We start from the raw sequence: 21,634 nt of genomic DNA, 5'->3' as shown, positions 1-21,634 counted from the left end.
TTGAAAACACATCATGGCATTTGCATTGCTAATGCTGAAAAATTAAATCTTTACTAAAGCTTTTGGCAATTTCTTAGATCTTGAAGACTATGGGAGATCTTTGGTAGTTGGGGAATTCGGCTGGGATTGCACTTCAGACTCTTGCTCAGGCTTCATCAGCTCCCCAAGCAGAGGAGCATCCCTGTTTTTCTCCAAGGGCTGGAAGTGCACAGTCTAGTGGCTGTGATTAAATGAGCTATTGTCTGTCAGCTCCTACCACTGCACATATGTTTATAAACAGCTGTGAATGGAAGGCTTCATGAAAGTTTAAATTAACATACTCTATCTTCCTTTAGCCATGAAAACAGATTAGCTAATGTGTCTTGCTACTTATTTCCAGATAACAAGAAATGTATGTGTGGTAAGTGTTTCCAAGACACAGGGTTCTCAGTTGAGGCAGAAGCTATCTTGATCACTTGTAATTTTATGAACGTACCCTTACTGTATGCATACAGAGTCTCCAATAACAGATCCTTCTTCTCACCTGATCTCTGAGCAATAATATTTTAGCCTTTCTGCCATTCCTTTCCTGTACAAAATGAGAACTGCCTTCTCTCATGGGGGTTAGAGCTGACATGCACTAAAATGGCTGCAATGACAAGCTAGATGGCTCTGCCTATGAATAATGAAAAAGAAGTTGTACATGACATTTCCAACCTTCTTTGAACTTCCTGCAATTAAACACATTAACATTTTAAATTCTAATATTTTAACAGCTGCATGGGGATCTCCTTTGCACTGTGAGAAAATCCTGGCACTCTGAAAGGAGTGAGTGCCAAAATTTGTTGTATTCCCATCCAGAATTCCCAGGACCATCTAAATTGATGCTAATATCGATTCAGAAGGTACTGTTAAAAGATTTCTGCATATCTCTCTCCTATGTAACCTTTTCCTGTCCACTCAAAACGGTTCTACCACCTAGACATTATATATTACATACAGGCACAAGACAGGAAACAGTCTGAGATATATAAGAGCACTGGGGCTACTTTAGATGATTCTTGGACACCTGGCCTCCAAGCTGCCCATCCAGAACAGCACAGGTCTCCAGTCTATTAGCTCCTGTGCCATATCAACATATTCTCTGCAGATATCTCAGGTACCCGAGGGCATCTAAAATGGCACTAGGTGTCCATATTCAGGCAATGCAGTCCTGCTCCAGATGTCATGTCCTGGCTATTTACTGACCTCCTAATTTGCAAAATTATTCATGTTGTCTTTTAACACCTTTCCCCAAATACAAAACTGGCTCAATATAAGCTACTCCTGCATCATCGTTTCTTTCCCTTCAAACAAATAGAATAATCTGCTTTTATAGTTGCAGTGACCTGTCTCTACTCTGCAACAGCAAAAATAACCAGCATCTTACTGCACATCTGAAAAGCTGCAATATTGAAGAAGACTGAGCAGTGAGCTTATAAAATACAACAGAACTACTGTAAAAGAGTGTAAGAAAAGATGATATACTGTGTGCAAGTAAATACAATAAGATAAGCTTTGTGTAAACTACTTGTTCCCCCTTGGTTTATTCCAGTTATGTTTTCAGAGTATTTCCATACATGTAACCCTCCTGAAAACCTAGAATAACAAAATGTGAACAAGTCCATAAAAGAAAAAATCCTAAATTTTTCTTGGGTTCAATGCTGATGTGAATATAATGAGAGACACTTCTCAGAAGAAAAATAAGTTTAATTAAAAAAAAAAAAAAGTAAAAGAGGGAATAGACCAATGACAGCAACATCTCTGACAGAGCAGTGTTAAAATTTCCTAATTGGTCAAGAACATACCAAAACAATAAAAGCAGGAGGTAAGCAAAAGATTACGGCTAATCTGAGAAATGTATAGTTACTAGAAAGTATAGAAACTATAGTTGTAGAAAGTTACTACTCCACAAGGATCTGCCCTAGTATTAAATTATGTTGCAGCTCTAGATTACATTTCTGCTACAAGTAAAGTAGAAAAAAACTCAGACAATACTTTATCTGCATTACAACTCATTCCAAGTCAAGCCCTTTGTTATGCCTAAATGAGCAATGGACAGGCCATCACTGCTCTCTGACAGCACTTCCCTAGGCTGGTCTAATAATTAAAAATAAATCCAACAGTACCATGACACTATTTACACAGTATTAGTCACTGAAAAAGCTATGGTGACTGCTTTCTTTCCTTTTAATATTACACTTTAAAATGTAGGCTTGCAACATCTGTGGAATCTTGTCATGGGAGAAAATACGTAGCCAAGACATCATGGGAAGCACCCACCTGCAGAACCACCCAGAACACCAGGCTGGCAAGCTAGTGGTACTACAGATGTATTTGAATACCAAGGAAACACAGTTACTTCCAAATCTGTTGGTACTAAACTTAGAGCCAAGGACTAGCTTTTTCTGATGGTGTCCTGAGGGCATATTCTCTCCTCTGAACTTTCCTACAACATTTTCACCAGTCCCTGATGACCTACCAATGCCTGAACTCCATCACCTACAAAGTAGGACTCCTAAAACCTAGAGGGAGAGCTAATGGTACTTTATGCAGCATTAAACAAGGCAGTTTGAAAAGAAAAAAAAAAAGAATCCGAGACTGAGGCAATGCTTATTACATTAATGTCTGTTCCCCTGTGGTTCCTTAGCCATTGTTTGGCCACACTCTTTCCTTCTTCTCATCACAAGGTTCAAAGCAATTTTTGAAGGGAGTCTAAAGGTCACATGAAAAATATCACATTCAAAATACAGAGCATATGATGTTATATTTCTCTAGGGCCTCTGCATCTCTTTCTTCTGGGACGCTGTATCTTTAATTCATTTTTCTTCTACATGGTGAGAATGAGCACACAGGAAGGTTTGGGCTGGTTTTCTTAATACAGATTTTCACTCTGTAATGATAAACATATTTCAGGTGTTCTAATTCATTAAATCCAAGCTATTTTCAAACAAACTAAAGCAAACAGGGGGAACTGTAAGCAGCTAAAATATCAACATCACTTTCAACACAAACAAAAATACTGATATCAGCAAACCTAACCCACTCATTTCCTGACTTACTTTTTTTTTTTTTTTTTTTTTTCAAAGTAACAACACATCACATAGCCTAAATTTTGCTCCCAGGTTGGTGTTTAAAGAATATATCCTTTTAAGACTCCTTATCCTTCACCTACTTCTCCCTCTCTACTCATTTCTTTACTCTCAGGACAGGAGCTAATGAGACCCAGCTGACCTGGCTGCCCAGGGAGGCAGCAGATTTTCCCCCTCTCTCATGCCCTTCCCCTGCAGAAACCTGACACACCACTGCAGGCACCACAGAGGGTTCACTGGCAATTCTCTCCTGCCTTCTCTTCTCCCAGCAAGCAACACCATGGCTGCACAGATCAAGACAACAGGTGAAAAAATTATTATTATATGACTGTGAATCCACCCACCACCTTTCAAAGTACAAATCTACACATCCAGTGATAGATTTAAATGTAAACAAAAGGCCTGTGGCGATGTTTTATAGGTATTTAGGAAAGAATTGTGGTTGAAGAAGAAAGGAAAACTACATGGATAGCAAATTTTTTCCATCACTGTACTACTTCCATACACAGAAAGTTAGAGATGGGTGTTTGCTCTTCATTCAACATTACTCTTCTTACCTAAAAATAGCAACTGTCGGAAGCAGCAAGGACCTGCGTAACTGAACCAAGAGTAAAGTTTCAGAAGACACCAAGCTGTGAGGAGCCACCAGTATCCTGATGAGCAAAACTAAATCTTGACAAATTGGAAATACAGTTTAAAAAAAGAAAAAAAGAGGGAAAAGTGAGAGAGAGAAAATGTGCTATACAATATGATCACTTAGAGAAGACTCTAAGGAGGAAAATGAACAGGAATGAAGAACAGTGTACCTTAGATATTCTCCCAAGGATGAGGAACAACTGATTTGGTAATACAAAAGAAGCCATGGATCCACCATCCACTAGCTGAATATAAGTCAATGGTTTCAGGCTCTTGTAGAAAGGGCAAACATCCTACGGGGGGAATAGCATCGGATACACCTCTTTTCAGTCCATTCAGCCCAGGTAAATAATCACAATTGGACTGCTGTGATCAACTACAGTCAGATTCTGACACAGCACATTAACTCCTTAGGGACTCGAAAGAATAGCTTTTCCTCCCTGCCAAATAAATACATGCACTTCAAGGGTTGGGGTCTGAGAGACTCCATCTCAGAGAGTTGAAAAGCTTCCAAGTTAAAAAGGCTTAGATAGGGGGCTGCCCTTAGGAAAGTCCTTTTTTGAAAATTTTCTCTCTACTTCAAAAATGCAACTCTATATTCTTGTAGCAGTCTCTGCTGGCTCGCAGAAAGCATGACTAGTGGATGTCCATCAAGAAAGATGTCAGCCACTGGAGGAGTCCACACAGCAGCAATAAGACAAAAGAAAAGGATAGGGGAAAACAAACACACAAACAAACAAACCACAATCAGGATAGTTTACACTAAAAATAAGATGAGTAATGAGGACATTGTACAAGCAAACAGTCTTCAAGTACTCAAAACACTGCTGCCAACAGTAGGAAAGAAATGTTTTCTACAGATTGTTAGCAAATGATAGAACCAACATCTAAGAATGATTAACACAAGGTGAGATTACAAAAAACTGACTTGAAAAATTTCTCTGATGTGAGCCAAACAGCACAGTGTAGCTGTTTTCGAATTCATTTTGGTCCTCTCTCCCAGACTCTCTCTGAACATTCATCATGGATACAAGTTTTATTTTCATCATTGTTTTTGTTGTGTGTGTGTTTTTTTTTTTTTCTTTTTAAATTATTAATACTATTTTTGATATTTTTTCATGATCAGAAAAGCTCTTACACAACACCACTGAGGCTTGAAAGGCAAAGTAAGAACTTGATGTATTGACTTTCAGAAATGTACAGTTAAGATTATCCACCATTAATTTTTCACATTTTGGTATTAGCTGTATTTTATTTCTTGGTGGAAATGTCACAACATTTATAAAACAAAGAAATCAAGAAAAAGCATGCCCATTTTGTTCACATCTTTGTCATACTTCTACCATGGTTCATGTTTTATTTGTGGTCAGGACTTCTAAATAATACTTGAAGTCCAGCCCCACCCTCCTCCCCCCTTCCCCAAGTATTTCTTATGTATAAATGGATTTTCCTATATCTTAATTCATGCCTGGTGTTTCTTGTCCTGTCACTACGTGTTCCTGAGCAGAATCTGGCTTCTCTTTTTATACACAGATATGATTCCCCTGATTCCTCCTCAGTGGATTTCTAGCTCTAAGAGGAACATATAAATTCCTACTTTCAAGAGGGATGTTATGGAGATCAATTCTAGTCAATGGATGAGGTCAGGGCCAGCACTTAGCCGGTTCCATCTATTCCAAAGAATCAAAGTACATAAGTGGCATACTGCAGTAAAAATAAAGCACTTTTTTGGTCCCAGAATATTAGGAAAATACAACTGGTTTAACCTTATGGTTCACTTCAGGCTGGCAGGTATAGTTTCACATCACAAAACGTATATGCAGGTAATTAGCGGTGGTTATGAACATTATATAGCAACAACACTGTAGATGAACACAAAAGAACATAGGAAGTTCACTAAGGATGCTTCTGCTAATCTCAAATGCTATTCTTAGTGAAATTACTGGTAAAATACCCACTAACTTCACTGGGACCAAAATTTGGACTTAAGCCAGGCAGCTGAGAATAGTGAAGAGTAGGAGGGAAAGTTCAGATCCAAGAGCCTGGACTTCACAGTAACATCGTCGTGTTCTTACATCTCTGCTCCAAAGGTGCTGCAATGAATCCACTGGAAAGTGGACTAGTACCTGTCTTCTTGTGGCCAATGGCTCCATGGTCCAGGGGGAGATCAGTGACAAGTGGTGCTCCTTGGGGGCTGGTATTGAGACTGGCACTATTTTACATCTTTGTTGGTCACACGGACAGTGGGATCAAGTGCACCCTCATCAAGTTTGCTGATGACACCAAGCTGTGTGGTGCAGTCGACATGCTGGAGGGGAGGGACGCCATCCAGAGGGACCTGGACTGGCCTGAGAGGTGGGCCTGTGTGAACCTCATGAAGTTCAACAAGGCCAAGTGCAAGGTCCTGCATCTGGGCTGGGGCAATCCCAAGCACAAATACAGGCTGGATGGATCTCCTCAGCAACCCTGAGGAGAAGGACCTGGAGGTGTTGGTTGACAAGAATCTCAACATGATCCAGCAATGTGTACTTGCAGCCCAGAAAGCCAACTGGATTCTGGGCTGCATCAACAGAAGCATGGCCAGCAGGGCGAGGGAGGGGATTGTGCCCCTCTGCACTGCTCTCGTGAGACCCCACCTGGAGCCTGCGTTCAGTTCTGGGTGTCCCATGGATGTATTAGAATGAGTCCAGAGGAGGGCCACGAGGATAATTCAGAGGGCTGGAGCACCTCTCCTGTGAAGACCTGTTGAGGGAATTGGGGTTGTTCAGCCTGGGGAAGAGAAGACTCCAGGGAGACCTTATAGAGGCCTTCCAGTACCTAAAGGGGGACTACAGGAAAGCTGGGGAGGGACTCTTTCAGGGGTGCAGTGATAGGACAAGGGGGAATGGCTTTAAAGTGAAAGAGGGTAGGCTTAGATCAGATATTAGGAAGAAATTCTTTACTCCGAGGGTGGTGAGGCACTGGACCTGGTTGCCCAGAGAAGCTGTGGATGCCCCACCCCTGAAAGTTTTCAAAGACAGGTTGGATGGGGCCTTGGGCAACCTGGTCTAGGGACATCTTATGGCACAGGGTTGGAACTGGATGATTTTTAAGGTCCTGTCCAACCCAAACCGTTCTGTGATTCTTTCCCCTGTTCCTTTAATGTCAGGATGTTTTATGGATATTCACTCCAAGCATCCTATAGCCCATCTTCCTTCCTTAACTTTGCAAAAGATTCCTCACCCTTGCCAGTATCTACAGTCTCCTGAAATATCTGTGTATGGGGGAGCAAGATTTCCTTTCAAAGAATAATGAAAGCAGTGAATTTCAGTTTGTCTGCTAAGTCTGTCTGGGATACATATCCAGCCTGTTCTTTCAGGGCAATGGATCTGATGATGAATAGGTTTCCAAAAGTTTAATAAAAATCCCTTTTCTAATATCCTAAATCACCTGGAGGCACTGAGACTGATAAACTGAGCTTAGTTTGTGATTATGAGACTCTGTCTTGATTTGGCAACATCCTTTGCCTGTGGTCAGGTTGTTAATTCTGACCATCCTACTTCGTAACTGAAAGCTATCCTAAACAGAACGGTCATTATACTTGGACTCAAAAAACTAAAGAATGCTCTGAAAATGTTTTCATGTTGTTGTTTTAAAGCTGTTATCAAAGACGAAGTAGACATTGCAGGTTACCTGCTGCGGAAGTTTTAAACTGAAGCTCTTTGCTGCCCTCTGTAGATACAAACAAAAATGGAAAAATCAGGACACCGACAATTTAACTGCATTTCATTTCTGACTTTTATGCCCTGATTTATTCATTAAAGGGCATGAAATATTACATTGTTTTTACTACATTAAATAATCTCAAGAACTAGATCCCACCTTCCCCTCTGCAACAGAGGCATTTACCTAAGTCTGGTTGTCTAAGATCTAATACTGAGTTCAGGCAGAAGAGCATCAAATCTCTGGGTGTAATGAGCTGTAAAAAGAAAAGTCCATGAACAAATCCACACCTGAGATCTTCTCTCTCAGTCTTTTTTTTTTTTTTTCTAATGCTCTCAGCATTAAGTATTAAAATGTGCACTTTGGAAAAGGCAAAGGAACTTGCAAGAAATAAAGGACAGTTGAAAAGTTTTCCTGAAAATATTCTTCTCCATACACACCCTTCTCCTTTTTACTTTAATCCTAGGGCTGACAGCAACTCCCTTCATTGCCTTGGGCAAATAAAATACTCACTGTATCATTGGGGTGTAGTGGAATTATCATTTGTAAGGCACTTTGAAGCTGGAAAGTGCTAAGCATTATTATTATTTCAGATGAAAGGCCTCTTGAAGGAAATATGCAAAACTACTCTTATCTTAAAACTTAACATAAAATTCTGAAATCCTGTAGGAATAAGCACTTTATAGACGGCCTTTCAGTGTAACTGTTCTGGTCTTTGTGAAAACCACTTTTCTACAACTCAAACTGTATGCAAATAACTGTTGAAGTGATCAAATGGTGATAAAAACATATTTTCATTTTTTCCCTAAATCACACACAGTTCCTGGATAGGATAAAAAATAAATTAAAATCTCCCATACATATAAGAAACACCTACCACAGCAAGAACTAAGTCACAGGAAGCATCAGTGAATATTTAACAACATCACCGATAATTTATTAAAATATAGAAATACCAACCAAGTAGACACTGAAGCACTATGGCAACTTTCTGTGGGACTATTTGTGAGACTAAATCCTCTGTATGGCCAGCACTGATATTATATGCTGGACAGCACGCAATCTGGTTTCTGTTCCCGGTTTGGGTGCAATCATCTCTGGCAGCCTTGACCACGCTACCTCTGGATCTGCAATTCCATGTTCCACAGCTAAACTGAGACAGCAATAGCAGAATATTTCTGCTGATGCACAGTGTATTCAACAGAACAACACCATGTAATTCTTTACAACATCTGGGGGTAGGAACCCCAAAAGTTTTCAGGCAGAAAAGCAGTACTTCTCTGCTCTCAAAAGTAAAATACTATTGCTATTTGTAGATTCTTTTCAATTTAATTCATAGCTTATCTTCTTCCTCAGCTGAATAGTTGCTCGGTTTTGTAGAATGTGTAAACAGCTTTAGCTAGTTGCACTGTAGGCAAGAATAACACTTTTCCCAACAGTAATTTTTGACTTAATGCATAGGAGCCCTTCCACAATACAAATACAAATATCCTACAGCACTACCAGGATTTTCCAAGTCAGAACTCCCAGATATACTGGATATCTTTTCTCTCTGCCATCTACACAAGAACTTCTCAAATAACTATTTTCTAGATGTTTATTAGGCAAAAGAAGACCTTCAATATTTCTAGAAATAGTTTCATTACTGTTCCTTTCTGATTACTTGAAGCTTAAGCAGGGCAGCACCTGAAACCTAGGCACTGCAGCCTGCTGCTGTAGAAGAAGAACTCTAGTGGGACAAACAATCAAGAGCTGGCTATGCCATTGCAATTCTTAAGGTTTATTTCTTTGTGATTGTACTGTAGTTATAATGTAACAACAATGAAATACAGCACCAAGACACACAAAGCTCTTTTATCTTTAAGGAATAATTAAGGAGAAGTGCCTATACAGCAAAAGCTCTACCGAGCTTCCCCACGCTGTTGCGACAGAGCGAATTTCCTATTTATCTAAGAGGTTTTAATAGGCAGCAACTATCGCAATAAAATCCTAAAACTCTCCAAAATATCATCCTTTTTTTGGAAAAATTAGGGAATAGATTTGGTCACACACTGATTCAGAGAGGACCTAAAAACCCTGAGAATATGAGAGATAAGGAATGTAACTTTCCATTACCACAATGTTCCAATACTGTCACAGGAGTGAAAATTTGATTTGAAAATACAAAAATGGTCTTTCTGAAGTGGTATTTTTCAGTAAGGCTCAAAGGCTCTTTTAGTTCTACAGTGCAAAATAAATCCTTATTATAAAATAGCCCAAATTATACAATTATTATTTTTATCATGACAAAACTCTTCAACTTTAATCAAAGACTATTTTTTTTCCAACCCCAAATATTTCAGCCTTAACAAACAAGGATGATCTCTTTTTTTCCCCTTTAAAGATTACATATACTCATACAAAATATTTCATTTTCTCATGACAGAATTTTACAGTACAGAATATCTCCAACAGAGCTTCTGGCCAGCCATAACAATAATAGTAGAAATGAAATCGTGGCATAATAAAAACACTAGAGAATTGCTTATAATGTTTTATAAGCTTCCGCTGGAAGAGTTGTCAACCATTATCACCTCAACACATCTTCTTAAGCAGTATTAACTAGCTAAAACTTCATATGTGTTAAAACAAGCAAAGACTTTTACAGAAGAATTCATCCAAGAGGTTCATCACTTTTACATAGGATCAGCAGCATGGGTTATCTTTATCTGCTTTTTTCAAAGCAGAGCTTTCTGCAGACTCACTCTCTTTTTAACCAGGTCTGCAAAAGAATATGCTCTTCAAGCTGAAGGATTTTTTAATAGAAGGCAATGTGGAAGACGAGCAAAACTAGAAGAAACACTTAAGCAGAAAATTCAACACATCCAGTAGTTTCCAGCTAGACAGGGAACATGCAATTTTCCAATGGCTTTTTGTTCAGTTACAGATTTTGCATGTAATTTCACACAAGAATTTTTTCTGGATTTCCCGCTTTTCCAAGTAATTGTCAACTCTAATCACCAACAGTCAAGATAGTGACTGGTTTGGATTATGTTATGTACAATGTGAATCAGACAATTGTAAAAATTAGTTAAATAGATTCATCTACCTAAAGTCTAAGTTTGTAAAATAGGAATTCACTTCTCAATAAAATCTGAATAGTGGTAGGAACACGCAAGTAAATAGGCAATTTTTTTTTTATTTTCTTTTTTTTTTTTCATTTTCAGATCTCTTTCTATTTTTAGTATAGGATGAGACAGGAAGAACATCTCAGTATTGCTCCCATTCAATAGGGATATAAGGATGGACATTTCTTCATTGTTGGCTATAGGGCTGGCTACATTTCCTGATCTGGCATGCCAAATAAAATCCCCAATCAAGGGACTATTTTGCCAACAACTGGTAAAAATACTTTAGTCCTTTTTTATCTCTTGGACGTAGAAATTTATCCTATCCATATGGGTTAATTCCATATATATTAGAAAGTCGAATGGACATAAGCAGATGCTCTCAAGGCATCCGATTCACATGGCTTGAAAATTGCATGTGGCTCCAAGGTCTCTCCTTTAAGGTTCCCAATATTGTTAATGTAGAAAAGTTTCAGTCACATGAAATGTTAAGCTCATATAGAACAGACCACCAGGCTAGGTGTTATCAATTAACTATTTTACTTGCACAAATTCAGTCTGGTGGCACTGACAAATAAAAGAACAAATATGCAGGGTACAAAGTAATTCAGACGTGCTCTTATGCAGACAGCTGGATGTTTTTCTGACAACAGCGTTTTTAATGACATATAACTGCTTTCTATACATGTCACTCACTGTTCCCCCATCATTGCTTAATAACCCATGACCAGATGAAGTAGAAAGGAGGAGGAACCACTTGAACATCTGGCATATGAGCTCAGAAGGTGGTGAGAACAAATGGCTATTAAATCTATTTCTGGAACAACAGTACTTTTTCAAGAAACTTTAGACTGTTGTAGCCTTCATCATAGCACCAGGAAAACAGCCACAGAGCACAAACACAGAGCACTGACACTTTCAGTCCGGTGTACCCTCGGTGCGATGGGCATGCTGGCAGCAAACTGTCCCAATTACAAGTCCATCTGAAGAAGAAAACATGCACCTACATCTATCTTACCATACAGGCTTCAGAATTGTCTAGTGCTATACTGAAAGATGGCAATCTGCTTAGGAGAGTGAGTTATATTATTTGACGCTTGGATTTTTCTTTGGTTCCTGAACAGACAGAATTTCTGAAGTCTTAATGTCATGTGAGTCTATCTTTAGCGTATGTGACCTTAAGACTTAGTCCTGTGCACAAGACAGAATCCTGCAGAGTTCAGCAGACTTTTCCTTAAACTGCCTTTGCTTTGAACTGCATTGCTCCTGGCAGCTGTACAGGGGAGCACAAACAGCTTTCTGCCCCCTTGCACCGATGGGCCAGTTACTCGCTGCACATGCCAAAGGGCTGGTCCCTCTTTTTACAAGCCTATCTCAGAGTAGTTACATAATCCCTCTATTATAAATATTTTTAAAGGATAAATATACACATTGGATGTATAAAAGATTCATTATAAAAGACATTTTTCTTAAGGAATGTTCTTGCTGGGTGCTACTACTGAGACTGGAGAGAGATAATGCTGATTAACACAGTTCACTCACTGTTGTATACAATATTAAAATATGAAACTCTCCTGCCAAAGACTTAACATCCACAATTGTTTTTTTTCTAAACATCTGGGATACCACTGAACTTGGGAACATAGTAAGCTTGAAGAAAAACTACAAAACTTACTAAAACTATGATCACAGTAAGATCAACATCATACTGTTTCTCAACAGTGCCTGACGCTCATTGCCTTCCCACAAAAAAAAAAAAAAAAAAAAAGTGGTTAGAGCCTTTTAAAACAAGATTTCTCCTCACTTGCAACATTAGCTGTACCAGCCTATCAGGTGCTCTTCAGTATGGGGTTTGATCTTACTTTGAAACCAGCATAGGAGTACTTATATCACCATTATGAAACTGTACACTCACACAGACACACAGAGAAATCTAATTTGTTAAATTCTTGTGGGAATCAGATAAACCAGTCTGAGTTGAAAATACAATCTTTCAGGCTTTCATTTTCTATTAATTTCAAGCTTTTCTAGGTTGATTACTCAAACAAGGAAAGGAAATAGAATGTTTTTTTCATGCTTTATAATATTTCCAAGGGAAAATACTCAATTTCTCCTGAAATTTTTTATTAAATATTTTATCTTAGAAAATAATAATTGTGAAAATATTAAGCTCCCTCTGAAAAAAAAATCAGAAAAGATGATATTTAGATATTTAGCATATGCTTGGCACAGCCATGGAATGCATTATAAAGTAAGATTAAACAGGGCAATTCTTACTGCAGTGATAAAAAATGATTTGCTGTATCCATTGTGGTGTGGTGAATAGGGATTTACTAGCCTTTATTGCAAAGTTTAATAGATCACATGAAATACCTGGAAATTTCAACCATCAGATACCAGTTAGTCAAGGATGCAGTCCATTAAAGAAGGGCCAGACTCACCTCTCCAGTGGCTTTGCTCCATTAACTCTAATGGAGCCATGCCCAGTTGTGCTCAGTGAGTCTGTTACAATACAGCCTAACCTGATCTTTTGTTGTTTCCTTTTCCAAACTGATTTTATTAAAGCTCCAGAAAGGCAGACACTGCAAAGTGCCTACAATGACTGCTGGAGATTCAGGAACTTCGCTTCACTGTGGGTTTGGTTTTCCAAAGCAAAGGCAGCCAGCCCAGCCCAGAGCCAGTATTGCTCAATTTTTACTCCCAAGCCTCCTGTCAATCTAGATCTAAGTTCTGCCTGTCTTTCAGCATTGTTCTCTCTGTTTCTTTAAAGCTTTCCCTGCTCTTCCTTCCTGGCTCTACTTGCTGCATGGATGTGATTCTCCCCTGGCCCTTAGTTCTACCTCTAACCACCTTCCAACCTCATTTTCAGCAAGATCCCTGCTACCTCGCTATGCTGGGTATGTGCCAAAAGCCTAAAACTTAGGTTTGACTGTAAGTATCCTGACCATTACAGTTTCATTAAGAGTAAGGCTGGAAAAATCTTCAGTATATAGCAAGAGCACTAGTAATCTCACAGTCTGAAAGACTTTTGGCACAGCTAACTCCAGCTTGATGCAATGGGATATTTTTGACCTAATAAAATAAGCACTAGCAAAGTTATGATTGCTCAGAGAGCAAAGAACTATGAAACATTTCTCTAGAAACACACTTTGCCTAAGAAGAGCTGGCTTTGAAGGAACTGCCCTTTGAAATGTTCTTTCCCCAACAGAAGTTTAGGTAGGGAACAGCCAGAACAGCAGTTTCCTCTCTGCTTTTCCAAAAGAAGGCCCCCCCTTGCTTTGGGACTACATGATAATGGGACAGAATTAGATCTGAAGGAATCCCAATGGGTTAGAACATCCCTGGTCATTCTCTGAAAGCGATAAGACAGAAGAAGAAAAATGTGTTCGTTTTTGTGCGTTTGTTATATAACTTACCCAGGGGGATATAGAGTTCCCCAAGCATTCTCTGAACCTTACTATTCAGCCTCTCAGATTTTATATTCCATGTTTCTCTGGAGAAAATTAAAGGAAATCATGAAATATTTTGGACCTGACTCTGAAATTTTGAGCCTAAAGTAGCCATCAAAGCCTGCTTCTTCTATCTACTCATATTGGTGCACGTGATTTTAGAAGGTTCACATGGAGAATCATTACGACCTTGCAGGCTGCTCCTATAACCTGTATGCAGGCTGCCATGACGTAAAGCCTACTTCTTAGACATTTATCTGCTTGAACTGTTCTCTCAGGCCAATGTAGTCATTAAGATATGAAATTCCAGTGCAGTACCTTAATCAGCAAAATCCTACTGATGCTTTTAAACAGTCATTTTTAAAGCAACTATTCCTCTTAAAAATAACCCCAAACAATGGCTTCATGTAAAAAGTGCACACTGAGCATCACTTTACCCATATCATAGGGTATATTAATAATAGTTTCAGAACTAACCATAGGCTCCGTCTCTGATAATGCAATCTTGGAAAATAAATCTACATTACGTTCTTCTCTTTTGAAGACCAAATGGCATTAGCAGAGTGCTCTTACTAAAAATCTTGGGTTTGGGGTCAGTGTGACCTAGAACTGTGACTCAATATCTAAATTTGCCAGTGCAGGTGCCTTTAGGCTAAGAATTGCTCCACAACACCAGTGTTATTACAAATGCAAATAAAATTATGCACCTCTGTACATACATCAGGAAGATTGTGTAAAATATTAAGAATGGACTTAAAATTGATTAGAGCAAACACTCTGAACATAACTTTATGCCATTGACTTCTAAGAGGGAATCAATAGAATATTTTGCACAGTTAAATATCTTTTCTAATTTAAATTTTATGTTGCAGTTTCAAAACCAATTAGGCTGTGTTACAGTCTGATGATTCGCCAAATTATTCTTTTTAAAACAAAAATAGCTTTTGACTAACAGAGGCAGGGGAAGATTGCAACTACAGCATTTATTTTAATTTTTATAGTTTAGTATATCCAAGGCCCCACTTCAGTGAAACCATTTACACTTATTTGTAAATTCATATACATGAGAAGCTCCTACCAAATCATTACCTCGGCTTAATGGTTTTTCCATTGACCTACCCAAGACTGGAAAGTCACTTAATGGGTGTACTTGTGCATGACAAGTTACATATATGCTCCAGTCTGTCTTCCTGCTACAAAACTGCCTAAATTAAAACATACATGCATAATTTCCAGAGGAAGAAAAGAGCAGTGTCAAAATATCAGTATATAGTGGAAATAAGCCAATAGAGGTCAGCAGCACATAACATAAAATTCTTCTTAACACCAACAGTGTCAACTACACTTACCTACAGCCATTAAAAATTCTTAAATGATATTTGGTGTAAATTTTCCAGGCAAAAATTTGAATATTTCTTCCTAATGAAAAGTATTTTTGTACTTAGAAGCAATCAGTATTTTCTAACTTACAATACACATAGTAAAGCTTTATAATTTTGCTCATTGTACTTTGCTAAACTCTTGTAATGTGTTATTTCTTGAATGTTGGTCATACAATGGTTAAATTCCTAGTAACGTATTCAAGAATTTCATTTCAAGAGGGCTTAGACTGGAATAAATCGGAAGTAACTCTGGCCCTGCAGACTTTTATCTTCACTTTAGCAGGCAATGTTCTTTGATCAGAGAAATATAAATTTATATAAATAAAAATAAAAATATTTATTTTTTTTCAGTAAATATATGTATTTATCCATAGTTTTGATAAATGAGAATTTTTAATTAAAATTTAGCACAGCTATATTCTTCATCTGAATTTCCATCAGGCATGATTGCTTCTGCAGATTAGGTCTGGATACATACCTGAACTCTGATTTATATAAGTTCAGATATTATTATTATTATTATTGTTGTTGTTCTTGTTGTTGTTGTTGTTGTTATTCAATACTTTTGAGGAATAACAGAATTAAAAACATATATCATAAATAAAAAGCATTCTCCTTTAATTCAACTGTAATGTCTATTTATGTCCTATAAAGAAAAAAAAATTTTGATAGATAAATCCCTTTTAATGACTATCTACTTGAGAAATATTATGTTCTAGTTGTCCAAACAAGTGGCAGCATGCAGTCTGGCAGTCATGAATTACAGCTAACTAAAGGAGTATTAAGTTTGAAAAGTAACAAAGGCAGCATGAATATCAACAGCCTAAAACAAAACCTTTTTAAAAGGCATGGAATTAATTGCTTTTTTTTTTTTCAGCAAACAAGATTTTTTAATACTAATTTGCCACCTGCTGTCACAGAACAAGTTTTGATCATCTTATTAATGAAGTAGTCAGATATTTGACTGTACAAGTCAGAGCGTATTTTAACTTGAGGTTGGATAAGACTACAGAATGAGGCAAAATGAAAGCATTGCTTCGTATTTTATTAAATACATGGTCCCTGTACTTATTAATGTTCAGAAAATAAAGCAGGGCATGTTTATTTAAAAAGCAGGATCCAAGAGGCATTATAAGAGGTTTTTACATGGATGTTTTCTTTTCAAAATAAGAAATTTATTTATTCTTTCCTCTGTATATCAGCTTATATGTAACTTTAGAATAATGAAATTCTGCAGTTTTCAGCTGATGTCATTACTTGCATTACACCCACTGATCTCCTGAATGAAAAACAGCTTTCACAGAAACAATGGCTGATGTTTCCAAAGTGGCCAAGGGAATTAATGGAATTTCTTCCATTAATTTTCCATCCACATGCTCTAGGCAGCTTTGAAATTCAAACATTTCTCTCTTTAACTTTCAGAGTGCAGAGACATAGTTGGGAAGATTATCTTCATGCTGTGTGCACATTCCTCTCATCTCCAAGGATTTAATTCACTAATAATACAGTTCTGCAGCTTGTGGCCTAAAGGTAAATTACAGACCTGACAGTGGACAATGAATCAAGATCAAAGTGACATTCGGCCTTGATCATTAATGCTTTCCTTCCATTTTACATAAAACGTACTGCCACAACTGAGTAACGAGAAAGATCATTTCCAGGTTGATTCTTCCCAGCTCAGAAACAGTAGGATATTTTAAATACCTGCAACTTCATTGACCTCATGCCTAATTTACCCTATCTTCAATCTAGAATCAGAGCCATGGTGTACAGTCTTTCTATAATGGAGCTATAATGACAGTCATTTTGAAATATATTAATAATTATGAACTGAAACCTGCAGCCCACACCCAGGTGAAAACTTGCGCTGACTTCAGAGATTGTTTTCGCTCGTAGTTTTGGTTAAGCAAAGACTGCAAGTCTGGGTACAATGGAACAAAAATTTTCATTTTAAAATTGTATATCAGCAAGAGGATTTGGCTGTACATAAAAGCATTCACCATTTTCATAAACAAGCATCCTTTGCTGATTAATAGTACTCCTGTTTCTCTGTGTTTACAGCAGTGAGTACCATAACCATTTGATCTATGCTATATTAATTCAAATAGGTGCTAAAAATAATGAAATTCAATTACAACATTCAATTTGAACTGGTTAGCCATTCTCTATCTCCAGCACTTAAAATTTATTACATCTCATTTTTTTTCAGATTTGAAGAATAACTCCATTTGCTGGTGGTGGTGGTGGGGAGGAAGAGCTTATAACTTTCCCTGGTAGCCAGCAGAGTAGAAGATATCAAAATCTATCATTGTCTGCTGTAGAATTTATCAGATCATTGGTAGGGAAGTGACAATTTTTTATTATTTTTTTTTCCCCATTGTGTTTTATTTATCCAATTGTCTTATTAAATATGAAAAGAATATTGAAGTTCTGGCTTCTTATTTATGAGGCACAGTCTCCTCTCAAAAACTGTATTACTTGTACAAACCAGTTATTGATGAAAGTAATTTCAGTGTATGTTTCAGACATTGACGAAATTGACAGAAGTATATAATCATTAAACTAACCTGTAGTGGTATTTATATAAAAGGTGACCTAATATTTACTGGATTTTGATTAAAACATTTGTGTTAAGCTTCCCAGATGATTTTGCATCATGAAGGTATATCTACTGACCAAACCAGAAGTCAAACCTCATTTGAAAAACTGAAGTACAGGATATTCTGTTTTCGTAAGAGTCCAGACCCAAGTTTTATATTTCCTCAAATAAATGCACTTTCAGTGACATTGCATTGCTTCATTAGAACATTTTTCCATGTGAAACCCACATGTGAGCAGCTCATCCAGGCATAGAGCTTAGTAAGCTTAGTTTCAAAAAAAATTAAAAATAAAATTAAAAAAATGTAAAGAAATACTTTCGAAGACATTTTACAGCCAGTTAGTTGCAGACAAGCTGGTAACTAACAAACAAGTTTGTAACTAACTGGCTATAAAATGTCTTCGAATAATATTCAAGCTTCAAGTTTGATCTTATACTAGTATAGATGAGGTAGACTTGGACCTCCATTTTTTTTTAACATAATTTTATCAAAAACTGTAGTGAACTACAAACATCTTCATTTAAAAAAAAAAAAAAAAAAAGCATCAGAACATCCTAAATCATTATTTGGTTATAAATTATATTGTATAAGCTCTGTTTCTCATTCTCTGCATTTTTCCCCTCATAATATAGTCAAAGCAAGTGATAAGTATTGAGGAGCTTAAAAAAGGTGAGTTTTGTTTCAGGATTTTTAGAAGTAAAATTTAAGGGAGAGGCAAACTTTATAACATGACAAAAACTGTTGGGAAGTTAGACAGAGTACTTGGTTTTGTTTGTGATTACCTTTCTATAACTGTCCTTAAAGCTTGCATTGAAAGCATTTCTTAAATTCAACACCAAACCTTTATGTTTCACAGTAAAAAAAAATCATAAACATCATAGTGTGTGCATCTGAGGGTAGAGGTCTTCCACTAAAATAATATTTTTACTAGAAGCCATTGTCAAAAAATCATGTAAAGTTTATATATATATATCCACATGTCTTGATGTCTCATTCCAAAGAGTCGTTGTAATAAATTCTTATTTTCATTGACTAATTACAAGAAGTAAACTGATTTAGTTCTGCCAGAAAATATATTTCTTAGGCATGTTGTGACCTATTTCAAAAGTGCTTTAAATGTTTATTTTGGCAAGTTTCATGGAAGAAATCTGCAATCTGTACAGGTCTCCTTCCATTTCAACACTTTCACTGAAAAACAGAATTTTCCAAAAGATACAAAATGCTGGTGTTCTTAATATGAACAGTTAGTTATCCAGACAGTCCAAAGAGTGACTTAGTTTTCCAGATTGCTAAGAACTCATGCCTTCCAACAAAATTAAGAAAGATTAATTTAGACTTGTTTTCCTCTGTTGTATTTTTCAATAATATAATTTAATTACCTTAATTATATTATTTTTTCTGTCAATAGAGTCTACAAACAGGAGTTATACAAAAAAGAGAATGAAAAACTGTACTACACAATCAGAAAACATTTTATAAAAAGATCAAACTAGAAAGCAATCTTACAAAGACACAGTAAAACAGCTTCATTACAGACTTTCTCAGACTATACAAATTTGTCTTGTCCTGTGATAAATTTTCACTTCCACTAGCATTTGGATGACTCATTAAGCCCAGCTTCTGCCTCATTCTATCATCACAAGGTGCTAGCTGTAGTTATAAAACTTTCTTGCTTCTTGCATGGAGGTCAGCCACTTCCCTACAGTTATCCCTTAATTCTCCCTTGACCATCCAACCCCCCTGGCCCACCAGGCCCCCCGACACACTCAACTAATTCAAAAACTCCTCAGTGGGATACCAGAGCTACCTTGAAAGGCTTCCAGAGGGACCGGGACAGACTTGAGAGGTGGGCCTGTGCGAACCTTATGAAGTTCAACAAGGCCAAGTGCAATGCCCTGCACCTGGGCTGGGGCAATCCCAAGCACAAACACAGGCTGAACAGAGACTGGATTGAGAGCAGCTCTGAGGAGAAGGACCTGGGGTTGTTGGTTGATGAGTTCAACATGAGTCGGCGATGTGCACTTGCAGCCCAGAAAGCCAAACGTGTCCTGGGCTGCATCAACAGAAGTGTGGCCAGCAGGGCAAGAGAGGTGATTGTGCCCCTCTGCTCTGCTCTCGTGAGAGCCCACCTGAAGCCCTGCGTCCAGCTCTGGGGCCCCCAGCACAAGAAGGACGTGGATGTATTAGATCAAGTCCAGAGGAGGGCCATGAGGATGTTCAAAGGGTTGGAGCACCTCTCCTGTAAGGACAGGCTGAGAGAACTGTATGCATCACCAGTGCAGATGAACTCATTAAGGAGGTCAAGATTGGAGGCAGTCTGGGCTGCAGTGACCACACCCTTGTTGACTTTGTGATCTCAAGGAATACGGGCCTGACAAAAAGCAAAGTCAGGACCCTGAACTTCCAAAGAGCGAACTTCAAGCTGTTTAAAGACCTAGTGGATGAGATCCCCTGAAACACTGTCCTTAGGGACAAAGGAGCTGAACAGAGCTGACAACTCTTTAAGGATATTTTCCTCAAAGCACAACAACTCTCCATCTCTCTGTGTAAGAAAGCAGGCAGGGAGGGCAGGAAAAATGAGATGGCTGAACAAGGACCTGTTGGTCTAACTGCGGCACAAGAACGAAATGCACAGACAGTGGAAGCAGGGCCATGTGGCCTGGGAAGAGTACAGAGATGTTGTCCAGATGTGCAGGGATGGGATCAGGAAAGCCAAAGCACAGCTGGAACTGAGCTTGCAAAGAATAACAGGAAGGGAGGTGAGGCACTGGAAAAGGTTCCCCAGAGAGGTTGTGGATGCCCCATCCCTGGAGGTGTTCAAAGCTAGGTTGGACAAGGCCCTGGGCAACCTGATCTAGGGGGGCTGGAACTCAACACAAACCATTCTATGATTCTATGATTCCTGCTCCTCTAAAAATAATAATAATAATAATAATTTAAAAAAATAATAAAAATAAAAATTATTTTGCTTAGATTTCTTCTTCTCACCCTGCACTTCCACAGAATTGTTTTTCAGAAACCTACAGGAGGGTATGTCCACACCTGGATTTAGGAAATCCCATAATCCCAAAAGTGCATGAAACCTAACAGAGTAAAAAGATCGATATAGCCCCTGCTTCAGCATCATTTATAGCACAGAAAATTTCTATTGTAATTTTCTTCCTGAAATATCATACTTTAATTTCAAATTTCTTTAATTCACAGAGGGCTTTTGTTTTGTTTTTACCATAAATACAAATTTTAACTTTGGATTTTTTTTCCTTAATATATATAACTCTTCCAGTATGTTATGCTCTGTTTGAGAGAATTGGTTCATTCCTTTAGGGGAAGAGCAAAACACAAACAAATACAATATTTGCACATAATATGCACACTTATTTTTGGTTTAAATCAGAAATAAATAGTCTTTCCATCCCCTAAATATTAAAACCACAAAGTCTTTGCTCCGGTGAATATGTTAATTGTTTTAGATTTATGTCATTATTAAACTACAGTTTAATAGTTTCTTACCAACTGAGACAGAAAGCTTATCTACACTTTAAGTAAATATTATTAACTACTGCAAGGAAGGAAAATGCTAGTCTGGTTAAGGCAACTGACTAGGATTAATAAGGTCTTAAATTCCAGAATCTGCCACAGTCTTCCTAT

At 37.7% G+C, this 21,634-nt stretch overlaps 1 protein-coding gene across 15 annotated transcripts in view; it reads right to left on the bottom strand.

The window, feature by feature from the left end:
• The window catches only part of MAGI2 (membrane associated guanylate kinase, WW and PDZ domain containing 2), a 773,420-nt gene that overhangs the window by 608,211 nt on the left and 143,575 nt on the right, over positions 1 to 21,634 (bottom strand). For 6 of the 15 annotated variants that reach the window (XM_083811051.1, XM_083811061.1, XM_083811062.1 and 3 more), the window contains exon 2: positions 7,419 to 7,457. The exons of the other annotated variants lie outside the window; for them this stretch is intronic. In XM_083811051.1, coding sequence (XP_083667177.1) covers positions 7,419 to 7,457 — 39 coding nt within the window. The remainder of the gene's footprint in view (positions 1 to 7,418; positions 7,458 to 21,634) is intronic. 15 annotated transcript variants of the gene reach the window in all.

The sequence above is a fragment of the Anser anser genome, assembly GCF_964211835.1.
Source record: "Anser anser genome assembly, chromosome: 1".
NCBI lineage: Eukaryota > Metazoa > Chordata > Aves > Anseriformes > Anatidae > Anser > Anser anser.
Note: the sequence above shows the minus strand (reverse complement) of the source record. Positions and strands in the feature narration are given on the sequence as shown.